This window comes from Artemia sp. Qi Xiang Cuo, chromosome 13, assembly GCF_049724085.1.
Source record: "Artemia sp. Qi Xiang Cuo chromosome 13, ASM4972408v1, whole genome shotgun sequence".
Lineage (NCBI taxonomy): Eukaryota > Metazoa > Arthropoda > Branchiopoda > Anostraca > Artemiidae > Artemia > Artemia sp. Qi Xiang Cuo.
This window is the reverse complement of record NC_142806.1, coordinates 37545661-37564127: the sequence shown is the minus strand read 5'-3', so window position 1 is coordinate 37564127 and position 18467 is coordinate 37545661. Positions and strand designations below refer to the sequence as shown.

Genomic DNA, 18467 nt, shown 5'->3' with positions numbered 1-18467 from the left:
TTCTATTAAACCTAAATCTATAACGTGTCTAAGTCCAAAACTTATCATTATACTAAGTTATTCCCTTCCAACAGAAACCAGATTAATACCTCTATAATGGGAGCTGGTGCTCCTCCTCCGAAAAACCACGCCAAATTGGGCAGTCACAGAAAAATCACAAAATATGGACCTCAAAACGTTGATCAGAAGTCCTAGTAGGTAACAAAAGGAACAGATATTACAGACAGCGCAATAGCGATGTCTAAGTTAAGAACGATATATTTTTTTTTGTTTTGGTTTAGACCAGGGCACTTAGTATCGAAGGAGTTGTCGTAGAAACTTTGAAAAGGGCTCATTCGATTGGAAATTGGAAGGGCTTGTGCCCTTTGTAATAGCCGAAAGTGATTGGAAGGCAACTAACACCCCTTCCACGCCCACCATTTCACCTAACACATCCAATCAAAATTTTGAGACAGCCATTTTGTTCAACGTAGTCTGAAGATCTGGAAATATGTCTTTGAGGAGAACACCCCCTCCCCCTACAGCTCTCAGAGCAAGGGTTGCAAGTTATGCCCTGGGGGCATATTAGGTTTTTATAGAAATTATTGTTGTATAAATTTCAGAAAGGGCTCATTCGATTGGAAATTCAAAGGGCTAGTGCCCTTTTTAATAGTAGAAAGTGATTGGAGGGCAACTAACCCCCTCTCACGCCCACCATTTCTCAAAACACATCCAATCAAAATTTTGAGATAACCATTCTGTTCAACGTAGTTTAAGGTTTTGGAAATTATGTCTTTGAGGATGATAAACCCCCCACAGTCCTCAGGGTAAGGATTGTAAGTTATGCCCTGGGGACAGGGCCGTATCCAGGGGGGGGGAAGTTTACCCGGTTTGAACCCCCCCCCCCCCCCCCCCCCCCGAAATTTTTGACCGAGTCGAAAATAAGTCGAAAATTAGTAAAACCTAGGTAAAAATCAGTAAAATTAGTCGAAAACTGAGTCAAAAATTAATACCCCCCGAAAAATTCAAAAATTAGTACCCCCCCCCCCCGAAAAAAAAATCCTGGATCCGCCCTTGCCTGGGGATATATGAGGTTCTTATAGAAAGGGTTGTCGTACAAACTTCAAAAAGGGCTCATTGGATTGGAAATTAAAAGGGCTAGTGCACTTTTCAATAGTAGAAAGTGATTGGAGGGCAAAAACATCCAATGAAAATTTTGAGATAGCCATTTTTTCAACGTAGTTGAAAGTTTTGGAAATTAGGCCTTTGAGGACGACCCCCCCCCCCCCCCTACACAGACCTCAGGCTAAGGGCTGTAAGTTATGCCCTGAGGGCATATAAGGTTTTTATAGAAAACTTGTTGTAGCAACTTCAAAAGGGGCTCATTCGATTGGAAATTGAAAGGGCTAGTGCCCTTTGTAATAGTAGAAGTGATTGGAGGGCAACTAATTCCCCGCCCTCACGCCCAGTATTTCCCCAAACACGTCCAGTCAAAATTTTGAGATAGTCATTTTGTTCAACGTAGTTTAAAGTTCTGGAAATTAGGTCTTTGAGGATGGCAACCTCCCTCCACAACCCACTGGGCAAGGGTTACAGGCTATGCCCTTGGGGCATATAAGTTTTTTTTTAGAAAGTGTTGTCGTAGAAACTTCAAAAAGGGCTCATTTGATTTGAAATTGAAATGGATAGTGCCCTTTTTAATAGTCAAAAGTGATTGGAGGGCAACTAACCCCCCTCTTACGTCCACCATCTCCCCGAACACATTGAATCAACATTTTTACATTTTGTTCAACGTAGTTGAATGGTCTGGAAATTATGTCTTTGAAAATTACAAACTCCCACATCCCCCAGGGCGTAGGTCGTAAGTTATGCCCTGGGGGCATATAAGGTTTTTATAGAAAGCATTGTCGTATAAACCTCAAATAGGGATAATTTAATTGGTAATTGAGAGGGCTAGTGCCCTTATTAATAGTCAAAAATTGATCAGAGGACGAATGCCCCCCATGCCCATTATTTCCCCAACATTTCCAATCAACATTTTGATATAGCCATTTTGTTGAGCATTGTTCAAGGGTCAGGAAATTATGTCTTGTAAGTTTTGCCCTGGGGGCATATTAGGTTTTCATAGAAAGTGTTGTCATAAAAACTTCAAAAAGGACTCATTCGATTATTGTCCTTTCTAATAGTCAAAAGTAATCGTAGTGATAGTCACCCCCCCCCTCGCCCACGCCCATCATTTCCCCAAACATTTCCGATCAACATTTTGATATGACCATTTTGTTCGAAGTAGTTGACAGGTCTGGAAATTATGTCTTTGAGGATGACAACCCTCCCCCCATAGCCCTCAGGACAAGGGTTGTAAGTTATGCCCTCAGAAAATATAATGTTTTTATAGAAAGTTTTGTCGTAGAAGCTTCAAAAAGGGCTCATTCGGTTTGAAATTGAGAGGACTAGTGCCTTTTTTATTATTCGAAAGTGATCAGAGGGCAAATCCCCCCACCCAACGCCCATCATTTCCTTAAACACTTCGTATCAAAATTTTGAGATAGCCATTTCGTTCAACGTATTTGAAAGGTCTGAAAATTATATCTTTGAGTATAATGAATCCCCCCACCTCTCTGGGCAAGGGTTCCAAGTTTTGTCCTGGGGGTATATAAGGTTTTTATAGAAACCATGGTCGTATAAACTTCGGAGGGGGCTCATTGGATTGGTAATCGGACGCTATAGTGCTCTTTTTTAATAGTCAAAGTGATCGGTGGGCAGCTATCCCCCCCCCCACAGACATACATCGTATTGTCCCGAAATGCATTTAATAGAAATTGTGGTATTGTATTCAAAATAGTCTGAATATCATATAACAAGGCTTTTGGGGTTGAAACAAACCCCAGAGACTAGGCGCACGGGTTATAAGTTATGCCCAGAGGGTATTTTTGGTGTTTATGGGAGGGACGGTTGTTTAACTTTAGAAGAGGTTCAGTCTTTTTCCCTGAAAAAGACCATGCCAAAATAAAACGAACAGAAATTAATTTAAAAAAAACTTTTTCTACAAAATAAGTTTAAAAAAAAAAGTAAAGTAAATTAAGCCAAAAATGAACAAAAATTTAATCAAATAATCTAACAAGCATACAACTACCACAAATCAGTATCAATAAATAAATAAAACCCAAAACAAACAGAAATTAAAATAAATAACAGGGTCAAACTCAAAACGACTAGAAATTAATATGAGTAGGGTTCTAAAACCCTATGCTTTCTAAAAGCCAGAATATAGTTTGTGTTTTACTGAAAAAATTCTTTTAAATGTTTTCATTTTTATAACTTTAAGAAATCAAAAATTGATTAAGATTTTAAGGAATAAATATCAGCATATGTATTTAAACTATTTTTTCACACAAATTTTTTTCAGTAAATTCATTTGAATATTTTTAGTAAAGTACAAATTGTATTCTACTTTTAGCATCGATAACAGCACTCATGTATACTCCGGTATCTTGTATTGTTCCTGCTCGTCTTCTGTTTACAATAGTTAATTTTAAAAACTCGCCAAAAAAGAATAGGTACCAATATAAATGAATAAATAAATCTTAAAACGAGGAAAACTTAAATTGAATATGCAAATCAAGCTTTAAACGAACGAAAATCACTAGGAACGAATGTTTAGCTACTGTCCCCTTCCCAAACTATAAAAACTAAAGTCCACTGCTTCATTGGTGCTTTACTGAAAACGAATTATAATATCATATGTTATTACAAATATTTTCTTATATTTATTTAAAATAAAAATTATTGTGAAATAATATCTTTAACTGACGAGTTATCAGTAATTAATATCATTATATATTAAAAACTTAATTAAATTCAATTAGTTCTTTCCAAGATTAAATTAAAAAAAATAAGTTCTTTTAACTGAAAGTAAGGAGCGACATTAAAACTTAAAACAAGCAGCAATTATTCCGTATACGAAAAGGGCTGGCCCCTCCTCAATGCCTCGCTCTTTACGCTAAAGTTTGACTCAGTCACAGAACTTTATTTTTTAAAACAATAAAAAAAAACTTTATCATTATATATCAAAAACTTAATTAAATTCTATTAGTTCTTTCCAAGATTAAATTAAAAAAATAAGTTCTTCTAACTGAAAGTAAGGAGCAACATTAAAACTTAAAACGAACAGAAATTATTCCGTATAAGAAAGGGACTGTCCCTCCTCAACGCCTCGCTCTTTACGCTAAAGTTAGACTTTTTCTCACAACGCTATTTTTTAAAAAAATAGAAACTTTAGCGTAAAGAGCGAGGCGTTGAGGAGAGGATAGCCCCTTTCATATACGGAATAATTTCTGTTCATTTTAAGTTTTAATGTCGCTCCTTACTTTCAATTAAAAAACTTGTTTTTATTTAATCTATGAACGTTTTTGAAGTAATGCAGCTTTGATTTTGGCTCACTGTACATGAATAATTAAAACGAAATTTGCATATGTATTTGACTTTTTTGGCTAAATGGCTTTCTCGAAATTTTGTTCTGACTTAACATACGAATTAATTTAGGTAAAAAAATTCTATATTCGTATGTTTTTATTACGTATATTAGGGAGTTCTCCCCCTAGTCAATACCTCGCTCTTTGCGCTAAAGTTCGAATTTTGATCGAACCACAAACCCCTGAATCACAAAGGCCGGTTGATTAGAATAGATAGTTCTTTTGAAAATACTAAATAAAACTTTAGCGTAAAGGGCAAGGTATTGACTAGGGGGTGAACCCCATCATATACGTAATAATTTCTGTTCGTTTTAAGTTTTAATATTGCTCCTTACTTTCGGTTGAAAAAACTTTTTTTATATTTAATTTCTGATCGTTTTTTAAATAATGATAGGAAATCCGGCGCCCCCTTCGTAGAAATGTCCCTTCTCCCAATGAAAAATCCTCCATGGAAAGATCCTCCGCTGTAACCCTCTCCTCTGACCCCCCCCCCCTGCACCAGATGAAAGCCCCTCCTGAAAAAATCTGTATACTTCCCGTTAACCAATGCTATATGTAAACAATGGGCAAAGTTAATAACTTGCAGCCTTTCCCCCGAGAACTATGGGGGATTAAGTCATCCTCAAAGACCTACTTATTATACTCGACTATGCTGAACAAAATAGCTATCTCAAAATTTTTATTCAGTGACTTCGGGAAAAAAATGAGCATGGGAGGGGGCTAAGTTGCCCTCCAATTTTTTTGGTCACTTAAAAAGAGCACTAGAAATTTTAGTTTCTGTTCGAATGAGCCCTCTTACGATATTCTAGGACTACAGGATTGATACGATCACCTCTGGAGAAAAAAAAAATACAAAAGACAACAAACAAACAAATAAACACGCATCCGTGATCTTTCTTCTGGCAAAAAATACAAAATCCCTTTTTTGTGGATAGGAGCTTGAAACTTTTATAGTTAGGTTCTCTGATACGCTGAATCTGATGGTGTGATTTTCATTAAAGTTCTATGACTTTTAGGGGTTGTTTCCCCCTTTTTTCGAAAATAAGGCAAATTTTCTCAGGCGTGTAACTCTTGATGGGTAGGACTAAACTTAATGAAACTTGTAAATTTGAAATCACCATAAAAATATGATTCTTTTGAGGTGTCTATTGGTATCAAAATTCCGTTTTTTAGAGTTTCGGTTACTATTGAACCGGGTCACTCCTTACTTACAGTTCGTTACCACGAAATGTTTGATTGTTCAAGACACATATAGTTTTCAGTAAAGAGATAATGATGCAGTAGGCTTTAGACTTTTACTGTTAGGGGAGGGGGCAGTAGCTAAAATGTTTTTTTTTAATAATATCTGTTCGTTTTTGATTGCCAAAGTTTCAAGTTTTTCAACATTCCCTATTTCAAAATCATTTTTTTTTCCAATATCGAAGTTTCATGACAGTATCGATACTAGTAATCAAATAACACAGTATCAAAGTAAACAAAGGATCAAACCGTACGACTAACCCTTCCAAACATAGGATACCTTATATGCCCCCGGCTTGGCTTAGCTTACAACCCTTGCCCCCATATTCCGTCAACCCTGGAGGCATTGCTATATAATATTTCGACTATTTTGAACATTTGACTGTCTCAAAATTCTAATCGGATATATTCGGGTAAAAGAGGGCGTGGGGGAACTAATTGACTTACGATCACTTTTGATCTTAAAAGGGGAACTAGAACCTTGAATTTCCAGTCAAACGAGCCTTCTACAAAGTTCATACAACCATCCCTTCCATAAAAGCCTTCTTTGCCTCTAGGGCATAACTTAGAACCCTTGCCCATGGGCTCTGGGGAGTTGTGTCAACCCTGGAGGCGTCTTTATTTGATCTTCGGACTAATTTGAACAAATTGGCCATCTCAGAATTTAATCAGATGTATTTGGGAAAATAAAGGCGTGGGGAGAGTCTTGTTGCCCTCCCCACGCCCTTAAAGCCTTATATGCTTTTGGGGCATATAAGGTGTGAGTGAGGGAATAAGTACGATTGAGTGAGTGTAATTGAGTAAGCGAGTGTGGGAGCAAGTGCAAGTAAGTGAGTGTGAGTGTGAGCGTAAGTAAGTGAATGAGTGTGTAAGTGTGAGCCTCTGACAGTGCGAGAGTTTAAACGACAAACCCTTCTATAAGAACCTTGTATGCCCTGGGCCATAGATTGCAATTCTTACCCCTGAGCTCTGGAGGGTTTTTCAACCCTGGAGGCACTGTTATATGATCTTTGGACTATTTTAAACAAAATAGCTATCTCAAAATTTCGGACGGATGCATTTGGGGAAAAGGACGTGGGGGTCTAGATGCCCTCCGATCACTTTGGACTTTTGAAAAGGGTACTAAAACTTTCAATTTCCAATCAAATGGGCCTCCTACACAGTTTATACGACCACACCTTCCATAAAAACCATATATGCTCCTGGGGCATAGCTTAAAACACTTGCTCCTGGGCACTGGAGATTTCGTCCACCCCGCAGTTTTATTATTTGATATTTGGACTATTTTGAATGAAATGTCATCTCAACATTTGAATCAGATGTATATGGGGAAAAGAGGTTTGGGGGGGGCAGTTTCCCTCCAACCACTTCAATTTTAAAAAGAGCACTAGAGTTTCCGATTTCCAACCGAATGACCCCCTCCAAAGTTTATGTGACCACTTTTCCCTACGAAGTGCCTCTGGAAAAAAGAAATATAATAAATAAAAAACAATAAAACATTGAATCCTTATAGCTTTTACTATAAACAACGCTATAGCGTTACCTCTGATATAATCTATAAGGTTGGCCGTCTTATCCTTATGTTAGTACCTCGTTAATGTATGGGCCATTTTATGACCAAATACTGTATTGGTTATAACTAGATTGTTATACCTACAAAATTGCAGCAGTATGTAACCGTTTTGTATTAACTTTCCTACATCTAATTTACCTAGGCTACGATACCACCTTTCTCAATTTCCGCTAACCTGGGCCTTGAAATCTCTAATAAAAAGACAATCTTTCTACCTGGGATCCTGTATTTGTTCTTGTAGCTGTAAGTAAATTTCAGGCGAGTCACTACTATTTCAGTTCTACAGGAGCAGGGTTTCCATCCCTAATTATTTACTTCTATTTCTCATGATTTTTTTACTGCCTTTTTTGGGGTTAGTGATTTTTAGTCAGTTTACTTCTAAGAATAGTTTTTTTTTCTTCTAAATCTGGTGATTTCTTATGATATAGTGCGTGTATCGTAAATTCAAGCAAATAAAGCATCCAGGAAGCTGATTCTCGAAAGCAAAAGTGACGCTCTTTGGTAAACATTACAGACAGCCACTGAACATTCTTTTCGAAATCACGAAAAAAATTTCGGGTTCGTAGCTTTTTGATTGGTAACATTAAACTTAATGAGTTTTACATATTTGGAATCAGCATAAAAAGCCAGTTCTTTTATGTGTCTATTGTTGTCAAAATTCTGTTTTTGTGTGTACCGGTTGTTATAGGGTGAGTCGCTCCTTACTCAAAGTTCGTTTCCACGAACTGTTTGATTGAAATTGTCGTCTAAAGGAGAATATAATTTTTTGAAGTTTTGATGAATCCATATCATAGGCACCACAATCGCGCTGCCAGGGTAAAGAACGGTGTTGGCACAAAATGTATTTTTTTTTCCCATACTAGGGCACTTCGTATCGAAGGAGTTGTCGTAGAAACTTTGAAAAGGGCTCATTCGATTGGAAATTGGAGTGGCTAGTGCCCTTTTTAATAGTCAAAAGTGATTGGAAGGTAACTAACACCCCTTCCACGCCCACCATTTCCCTAAATATATCCAATCAAAATTTTGAGACAGCTATGTTGTTCAGCGTAGTTGATTTCCAGGTAAAAATTATGTTTTTTAGGAGGACACTCCATCCACAGCCATCAGGGCAAGGGTTTTAAGTTATGCCCTGGGATGATATAAGAATGATGTTGGCACAATGCATTATTTATTATTTTTTCCCTTTAGACCAGGGCACTTCGTATCGGAGAAGTTCCCGTAGAAACTTCGAAAAGGGTTCATTCAATTGGAAATTGGAGTGGCTTGTGCCCTTTTTAATAGTCAAAAGTGATTGGAAGGCAACTAACACCCCATCCACGCCCAACATTTCCTGAAACACATCCAATAAAAATTTTAAGATAGCCATTTTGTTCAGTGTAGTTGATTTCCAGATAAAAATTACATTTTTGAGGAGGACACTCCCCCATAGCCCTCAGGGCAAGGGTTTTAAGTTATGTCCTGGGGACATATAAGGATTTTATGGTAAGCGTTGTCGTAGAAACTTCAAAAAAAGGCTCATTCGATTGCAAATTCAAAGGGCTAGTGTCCTTTTTAATAGTCGAAAGTTACAGGAGGGCAAATAACCTACCTCTCACGCCCTCTTTTTCCGCAAACAAACCCAACCAACATTTTGAGATAGCCCTTTTGTTTAACATAGTTGGAAGGTCTGGAAATTATGTCTTTGAGAATGACAACCCCCCACAGCCCTCAGGGCAAGGGTTGTAAGTTATGCCCTGGGGGCATATAAGGTTTCTTTCTATAAAAAGCGCTGTCGTAGAAACTTCAAAAAGGGCTCATTTGATTGGAAATTGAAATGGCTAGCGCCCTTTTTAATAGTCGAAAGCTACTGGAAGGCAACTAACACCCTTTTTGAGATAGTCATTTTGTTCCACTCAGTTGAAAGTTCTGAAAATTATACCTTTGGGCAGGACACTCCTCCCACAGTCTTCAGAGCAAGGGTTGTAAATTATGCCCTGGGGGCATATAAGAATTTTATTGAAATCTTTGTCCTAGAACCCGTAGAAAAAAGAATCCTTCGTCATAGGTTTACCAATTAATAGAAATACAGGTATTTTGAATTGTGATTCAATTTATGATCCCATTTTAAAAAAAATGAATATTTTGTCTCAAGTTGTAATTTAGTCATGCAGAACTACTAAGGGTTTAAGTTAAATGTAAAAATAAAGCCAAGAATTGTATTAGATACCCACGAGAGTATTATTCCTCAACGGTATAATTAAGTTTTTTTTTCAATTCGTACAGTTATTTTATTGCCAATTGCTTCTCTGCTGATATAGTGTTCATGGAGCAAAAATTTCGAATATTGGTTTGATAATTTCTTTTTTGATTTTAGATTTCTTCCTTTTTTAAGTTGCAGTGGTTTAGGTTCTTTGTTTTCAACGCTGAGGATCTTATTTTGTACAGGCGAAAAATTCATTTGATGGTTCTACTTTTTTTTTTCCTTCTGTTCATAGACCTGTTGTTTTCCAAGATTGTCTTCTTTGGTTTGCTAGGAATTAACATAGTTGAAAAGAAGGAAAGAATAAAGGCAAACGCGCCCTGATGTCACAAAACTCCAAATAAAGATTCACAAAACAATGCCATCTTGAGCTCAAGTCGGTTTTAGAATATAATTTAGTTGCCGGCTTAACACTTTGTTGCAATATTGATTTTTGGCAATTTTCCTGAGCTCTGAACTATTTTGTATTACTTTATTATGCATAAATTGCTCAAGTTTTAGGAATAACAATGTTTTACTTCTCATTTATGAGCTTCAAGTCTATTTCTCTGCTAGCATAATAAAAAAAGTTTGAAATAATTTTAATACCGGTAGTGCTTCTACAAGCTAAAAGAACGTTATTTCTAGTAATACTTGTCTGTGAAATGTCAGAGACATGTTGTTGGCGAAAATTGCTGACGGATTTGAGCCTGAGATTTAAAAGAGTCGAAGGATAAAATTAAAACGTCACAAATTCTTCATTTAGAAATAAATTTTGCAAATATGTGGGTTTTATAGAGTTTGATATTGCGTTTTTATACATATTACAATACGTAACACGTAAATGTTACAATTTTAATTTTTCGTTTTTGTGGGTGTTATAAGACAAGTGCTTTCTTATTACTTTGCATTTGTTCTACTTCCTCATGACTTATGAAGGTTCTATTTTGAAGTATTTGCCCAGTTAATATGTATTCATGGATTGTTTTAAGTAACTGCTAATTAATTATCAATTCCTTTAACATACTCCACTACAAAATGTTATTAACCATTAGGGTGATATAAATATCCCACTAGCTGAATAAATCTTGACCTAAGTCATAAACTCTGTAAACTGTCTATAGACTTAATTGCCGTTCAGCTGCTCGACTGAGTCTTAGATCGATCCCGAAAATCTAACATGTTTAAATTTTGTTCGATCGGATTCACGATTCCCAACAATCAGATTTAAATTTCAGTGTGTTCCAATCTTAAACTAGTTAATTATAGTTAATCAACTTCTAAGGTTTTACCCTCTGCACAACAGCTATTTTTGTCGTTTTCCCTATAGCTCTAGTCAACTTATTGCAACTCAATCACTGAATAGAATCATGCCTAATCACTTAAGAGTGCTGGGAGCTTCACTTGTGAATTTTGAAATTTTTAAAAAGGTGGTTTAGTCTTCGAAGATGCCTCCAGTAAGTTCTTGCAATTTTCATTGGTTTTAATTTTTCAGAATTTTGTTTGTTTTTAATATATATATATATATATATATATATATATATATATATATATATATATATATATATATATATATATATATATATATATATATATATATATATATATATATATTGTAGCACTCCTTCGTCATACCTACTCTTTTATATACTGCTAGTTTGGTTAATGCCAATGAAATAAAATAGGATGAATATATAATAGTTTAGAGACAAATTTGGGCTATTTATTTGCACATTAGGGGGGTTGGGGGCCAAGCATAGCATATATTAGATTCATAACACCTAACCTAGGCACCTCCCCCCCCCCCCAGAACCCCAAAAGCAACACTTTAAATATCTGATAAGCAATTAAAACCACGCTATAAATTGTATTTCTCTACAGAGGGGTCTTGAATCATACCGTAAAAATGGGTTTTTCGTCGCGTCTACAGTTTGACATACATAAAAGAGTAGGTATAACGAAGGAGTACCTATATTGTTATATATAACATAATATATCGTGCAAAGAAACTAGTCACAAAAAACGCCAGACAGGTTAACTGCAAGAGACTGCTATAGAGAAATGCAATGCAAAGCGTGGTTTTCATTGCGTTTATGATATTTCAACTGTTGTTTTGTGGGGTTTAGGGGGGGAGGTACTTAGGCTAGGTTAGGTTACGTATTTAATATATGCTATGCTTTATCCCCCCCCCTAATGCGCAAATATATAGCCCAAATTAGTTTATATTATAGACTATTACATATTCATCCTATTTTATTTCATTAGCATTAACCAAACTTGACTTCTTTAGCAGTATATATATATATATATATATATATATATATATATATATATATATATATATATATATATATATATATTTAATATAAGCCTAAAATTGGGGCTATTGAGAAAAAAACGTGTTAAGAAACAGTTATCACTTCATAATATGCAAAAAACTTGTAATTACCAAACTTTGAAAGCATTGAAAGTTATCTTTTTTTTTAGAATTGCATAAAACGATTCATTTTACTTGTTTAAAACTTAAAACGAACAGAAATTATTACGTCTATAAAGGGGTTTGCCCCCTCCTCAACACCTTACTGTTTACGCTCAAGTTTTTTATTACTCTTAAAAAAGCGTCTTAGCCTATTGTTCTACTTAAACGGCCCTTGTCTTTCGGGAGTCATTCTTAAAGAATTGGGACAAAATTAAAAATTTATTGTGAAGAGAGAGGTTTTGAGGAGGGGGTAGAACCCTTTATATACATAATCGTTTTTGTCTGTTTTAAGTCTTGTTGTTACTCCTTACTTTCAATTGAAAATACTTTTTTATTTCTGATCGTTTTTAAATAATGCCTGGAAATCTAGTCCCACATTCACGGAGAAACCCGCTCCCCATGGAAATATCTCTAGACAATTCGATCCCGGTGAAAATTTACCCCGGACAATTACTCTTAACCACTCCGCGCATAATTGAGACGGGAAAGAGAAAGCAAGACATAAAAAAACTTTGTATAAGAATTCTGGCAAATTCCCCCAGTGCATAATATCCCCTGAAAATTTTACTCCCTGGAAACTTTCCTCTCCATTGGAAATTTACCCTAAAAACCTTCCAGCAGAAAATGTGCCCACCCCACCCAATAATGTATGCATGTATGATGAACAAAATGTATGAACATAATGTATGATGAACAAAATGCCAATCTCAAAATTTTGATCAGACGATTTTTGGAAAAAGGTGCGTGGGAGCGGCCTAGCTGCCCTCTAAATTTTGGTCACTTAAAAAGCGCACTATAACTTTTAATTTTCATTCAAATGAGCCCTTTCTCGATATTCTAGGACCACTGAGTCAATACGATCAACCCTGGGGGAAAAAAATAATAAACACGCATTTGTCATCTTTCTTCTGGCAAAAAACTCAAAATTTTACATCTTTGCAGAAAAAAGCTTGAAACCTTCACAATTGAGATCTCTGATACGCTGAATCTGATGGTGTGATTTTCATTAAGATCACTTGACTTTTAGGGGGCGTTTTCCCTTTTTTCTAAAATCAGGAAAATTTTCTCCGGCTCGTAACTTTTGATGGGTAAAACTAAACTTATTGAAATTTATATATTTGAAATCGGTATAAAAAGGCGATTCTTTTGATATATCTATTGGTATAAAAATTCCGTTTTTTAAAGAGATTCGGTTGCTATTGAGCCGGTTCGCTCCTTACCTACAGTTTGTTACCACGAACTGTTTGATCATGTAATTAAAAAACAATTTTATCTCATGACCAGTGAAGTTCTACTTGTATTTGTGAAATTTCTGAATTTTGAAGACCAGCATTGATGACAAAAAGACAGGGTGAGGTTTTTATTGAAGCCTGTTGGCTAAATCGTAAAAAAAAACTCATGTTTAAAAAACAGAGAATAAAATGCATTGTTTTACAGATAAACTCTTTTCAAGAGGATCGTAAAATTTTCTAAATTTAGCGTCAAAATGTCTCCAGGATATGGAAAGTCCAGGAGACTTTTTCCTCCCAATTTGATTCCGTGATCTCCCATTGCCTTTCCTGTGCTCCTTAAGACAAAGTCCATCAAAACAATCCATATAAAGTGGGACAGAACACAACCCAGCTTAACTCCTGATTTAATACAAAACCAGCTGCCAACCTCATTTCCTACCTTAACCGCAGCAGGGTTATTCGTACATAGAACTAATCACTTTAATGTATTTGTCTGGTACACCATACAAGGATAAAACCTTTACTAAAGCTCTTCTATCAACAGAATCAAACGCTTGCTCATAATCCATAAAACTGAGGACAAAGGTGTTTGAAAACTCAGGCACTTCTCAATAATTAGCCTAAAAGTGAAAATTCGGTCGACACATCCTCTACCTTTTCTAAAACCGCATTGTTCTTCTCTTAAAACTTTGTCTTGCATCTCTCAGTTTCAAAAGTATCATATTACTAAGTAATTCACTACCTACAGAGACGAGACTAATGCCTCAATAATTACCACAGTCACTTTCATCACCTTTCTTATAAAGAGCCTTAATTAAGGTTTTTCTAAAATCGTTAGGTACTTCTAACGACTGGAGAAGGGTACAGAAAATCTGCAACTGCAAGTGCCGCCATGGCTTCTGACTCAGATAGTGATGTTTAATGTCGTGTTTCTAATCTTTTTGATGTTTAGCTTTTGTAGTATAGATTAGTTGGAACCTCAGATAACTCAGGTTTTTAAAGCCAGTTCCAGTTTTAAAAATAAAAGATGATTTAAGGTGATTTAAAAAATAGTGAAAGACATGGCCTCTATTGTACCATTTGTGGGGATATATCAGATTCGACCTTACAAGGTGAGTGGAGTATCTTTTAAAGGCATTTTGGAGAAAAATATTGTTTCAACATTAAAATCTCCAGTAGGTGTTAAACCAGACCATAACCCCCAAAGTCATTTCTTTAATCAGTCTCAATTTAAAAAGAATTTGTTTTTCCGGTATGGTTTTGTAGGCGGTAGCTTATATTAGGGAGGGCTACAGGAACAATCCTCCCCTCTATCGAGATCTTCATAAAAGGGAAAAGGGGATTTTTATGCAAACTATTAAATGGAAAATCAGGTCTCAGCAACTGCTTTTTCGCAATATGCTGTAAGAATAAAAGGTTAAAATGCAATTTTAGCCCCTGATTTGTATTAAAATCGTCATTTGGGATCAATTTCAAGCGGTGCAAAATGTTTCTGTAATAATATATGTTACTCCGAACAATTTCGTACTGTCAGGAGTGATGTACTGTATTAGAAGAGAAAGAAAAACAAAGAAATGGAGAGAGAAAGTGAATGAAAATGTCTTATGTACAATTTTCATAGATAGTATTTTGCATCACCGACGATCCGCGTGTTACGCGAAGCATAACACGCGGAAAAAAATTTGGGATATGGTACAATTTTTTTGTCTCTGGTACATTTTTCATGCAATTTTTGGTACATTTTGTTTTGAGGTGTTGGTAACACTGTCCAAGCTAATTTTTATAAAAGAAATAGAAGAAAGAAATTTAAACGGGTAGGTCAACCACTGTTTCTCAGGTTTAGGTCTACCAAATGTTTTAAGTTTATATTTGACACAGTTGATCTAAATTTGCTGAATTTTATCGTAAAAACTTAATCAGGCTGCAATTGAAATAGCACTTGGAAGACTGAAAATGCTCTGCCTCTGCTTGCAGGTCCATGATGCAAAGGATAAAAGGTAAATATATACCAAATCATATTATTGAGTTAGGAATTGGCTAAAGTGAATACACCATTCGATGCCTTTTTTATGCTGATTATGAATATAATAAACATTTCTATTTGAAATGAATTTCAGCCCCCCCCCTATATATGCCAATTCAGGGTATACTATATTTGTAATCAGCATAAAAAAAGGCATCAAATAGTGTATTCACTTTATTCCTAACTCAATAATATGATTTGGTATATATTTACTGGATAAAAATGTAGAAACAGTACTTTGCCTACTGAAACAATAGGCTACCTAGGGTAAGACACCCAGTAGTCGGACACTTTAATCACTTTAAAAACTTTTTGACATTTAAACTACTCTAATTACTGTATTATACTACCTAGAAACTTAATTTTTGTATCAAAAAATTTCTGAAGAATTTCTGAACAAGTAGGTTACTTATTCAAATAGTTTCACCTGTACAGCATCTCCTATTTTTGAATTTACTAACAAGTGACAATTCTGCCTAAACTTGGACATACAAACAGCTCATTGTAAATAGTGATTAAAATAGTATAAAAGATTATGTCCAAGAATAGGCAGGTGGCCGACTACTGGGTGTCTTACCCTAGCTTAAAATCTATAGTAAAATTCTAGTTTAGCTACTTTTGGTAAAATTTTAGGTAAATTTTTACCAAATCATATTATTGACTTGCAAATAAAGTGAATATACCACTCAATGCCTTTTTTATGCTCTTTCCAAATATAATAATGATTTCTGTTGGAAATGAATTTCACCCCCACCCCTATAGGCTATATACCAATTCAGGGTCTATATTTGCACATTAGGGGGGTGGGCAAATTTTATTTCTGATGTAAATAGGAGGTAAATATAAACTTTACCCCCCCCCCCCCCCAATGTGCAAATATATACCCTGAATTGGCATATAGGGGCAGAGGTAAAATTCATTTCCAACAAAAATTATTATTATATTTGGAAAGAGCATAAAAAAAGGCATCAAGTGGTATATTCACTTTATTTGTAAGTCAATAATATGATTTGGTAAAAATTTATCAAATTCTACTTTAGCTACTTTTGACTATCTTGGAAAGGGATTTGGTTGGGAGAATAAAACTTTTAGGGATGGGTCTAGAGGCTAAAGTATGCCCCAGGAAGGTATTTTGAAGTATTTATCTCCACTCCTTCTCCCTCTAAAGGGTTCTGACCTTTGATGGCCTTTAAAAATTTGTGTGTTATAGATGTGAAACCCTGCAAAATAGATCTTCTGCTTAAATGATGTACAACAAAATTGGGTACTGGTGCATTAGCTGGTCACTTCTACATACTGCTAAAGAAGTCAAGTTTGGTTAATGCTGATGAATATATAATAGTTTATAAACAAATTTGGGCTATAAAACCACGCTTTGCATTGCATTTCTCTATAGTGGTTTCTTGCATTTAACCCGTCTGGCTGGTTTTTGTGACTGGTTTTCTCGCACAATATATAAAAGCAACCATCTAATGCACCAGTACCCAAAATAGTTTTTGGCTTTGCAACTTTGCTCAATCCCAATTTATAAGGTCTTGAAGATATGCAAATATATTTTCTAAATTAGAAAAAAAAACATTGATATGGCTTAAAATTCTACTCAAATAACAGGAATTACATTTTCAGGACTAAAGCCAGAGAAAAAGAAACTGATACCTGAAAATTAAGGTAAAATGTTGTTTTGTAAAAATTTTAATAGGTATAGACCTGTCATGTAGGCAAATTTCAGGACCTTCTAGAGAGAGAAGGAGTGGAGGTAGGTACTTCAAAATACCTTTGGTAAAAATTTAGAATTGTGACTTCTGATAAGGAGACATGTTAAGAAAACAATTCTTACTTTAAAATATGTATAATGATCCTAGTTAACATATTAGCCAAGGGGAGAACCTTTATCATCAAGTCTTTCCTTTTTTCCTTCTTTTTCCAACTTAAAAGAAAAAATTTCAATTTTCTCCATGCTAAAATGCAATGTGTAAATCTTTTGAAATTGCCACTATAAATTGTCAAATATATTGTTCTTATAGATAGCATTCATCCCACCCAAGTTCAATGGACTCAGTTGAGGCCTTCAGCTTTGACTGAGTCTGTTGATTTTGAATTGAAGTTAGGTTAGGTTGTATTAATATTTTGTATTTTCACCACTGCTTTATCTATCATTAAAAAAAACAAATTAACAATGACTGGGATGAATGCTATCTATAAGAACAATTTATTTGACAATTTATAGCAGCAATTTCAAAAGATTATACATTGCATTTTAGCATGGAGAAAATTGATTTTTTTTTCCTATAAGTTGGAAAAAGAAGAATAAAAGAGGAAAGACTTAATGATAAAGGTTTTTTCCTTGGATAATATGTTAACTAGGATTATTATACATATTTTAAAGTAAGAATTGTTTTCTTAACATGTCTCCTTATCAGGAGCCACAATTCTAAATTTATACCATACCTTCCTGGGACATACTTTAGCCTGTAGACCCATCCCTGAAAGTTTCATTTTCCTAACTTAACCCCATTTCCAAGATAGCCAAAAGTAGCTAAAGTAGAATTTTACCCTTAGTCTATCTTGGAAAGGGGTTATTTAGGAAAATGAAACTTTCAGGGATGAATCTACAAGCTAAAGTATGTCCTGGGAAGGTATCTTAAAGTATCTACCTTCACTCCTTCTCCCTGTAGAGGGTTCTGACCTTTAAAAATCTATGTGTTATAAAAGTGAAACCTTGCAAAATAGATCTTCTGCTTAAATGAAGTACAACAAAATTGTTTTCAGCTTCACAACTTTGAACAATCCCAATTGATAATGTTTTAAAGAGATGCAAATACATTTCCTAGATTTTGAAAAAAAAAAAAAAAACAACAACAAATAACATTGATATAGCCTAAAATTCTACTTAAATAACAGGAATTGCATTTTCAAAAATAAAGCCAGAGAAAAAGAAACTGATAAACTGAAAATTAATGGTAAAATGTTGTTTTGTCAAAATTTCAAAAGGTATTGACCTATAATGTAGGCACATTTCAGGAACCTCTAGAGAGAGAAGGAATGGAGATAGGTACTTCAAAATACCTTCCCAGGACATATTTTAGCCTGTAGACCCATCCCTAAAACTTTCATTTTCCTAACCTAACCCCTTTATAAGATAACCAAAAGTAGCTAAAGCAGCATTTTACTGTAAATTTTTTGCAGTTCATATTATTGACTTATGAATAAAGTGAACATGCCACTTGATGCCTTTTATGCTCTTTAAAAATA

The 18467-nt window shown here is 35.0% G+C and overlaps 1 protein-coding gene across 5 annotated transcripts in view; it reads left to right on the top strand.

Annotated features, from left to right (window-relative positions):
• Positions 1–18467, top strand: part of Nup205 (nuclear pore complex protein Nup205) — a 171102-nt gene that overhangs the window by 5266 nt on the left and 147369 nt on the right. Inside the window, exon 1 of one of the 5 annotated variants that reach the window (XM_089099637.1) lies at positions 15096–15189. The exons of 2 other annotated variants lie outside the window; for them this stretch is intronic. In XM_089099637.1, coding sequence (XP_088955763.1) covers positions 15171–15189 — 19 coding nt within the window. In that variant the 5' untranslated portion in view covers positions 15096–15170. Of the gene's footprint in view, positions 1–15095; positions 15190–18467 lie in introns of those variants that run through there. 2 more of the 5 variants (XM_089099636.1, XM_089099639.1) reach the window with 2 other exon arrangements.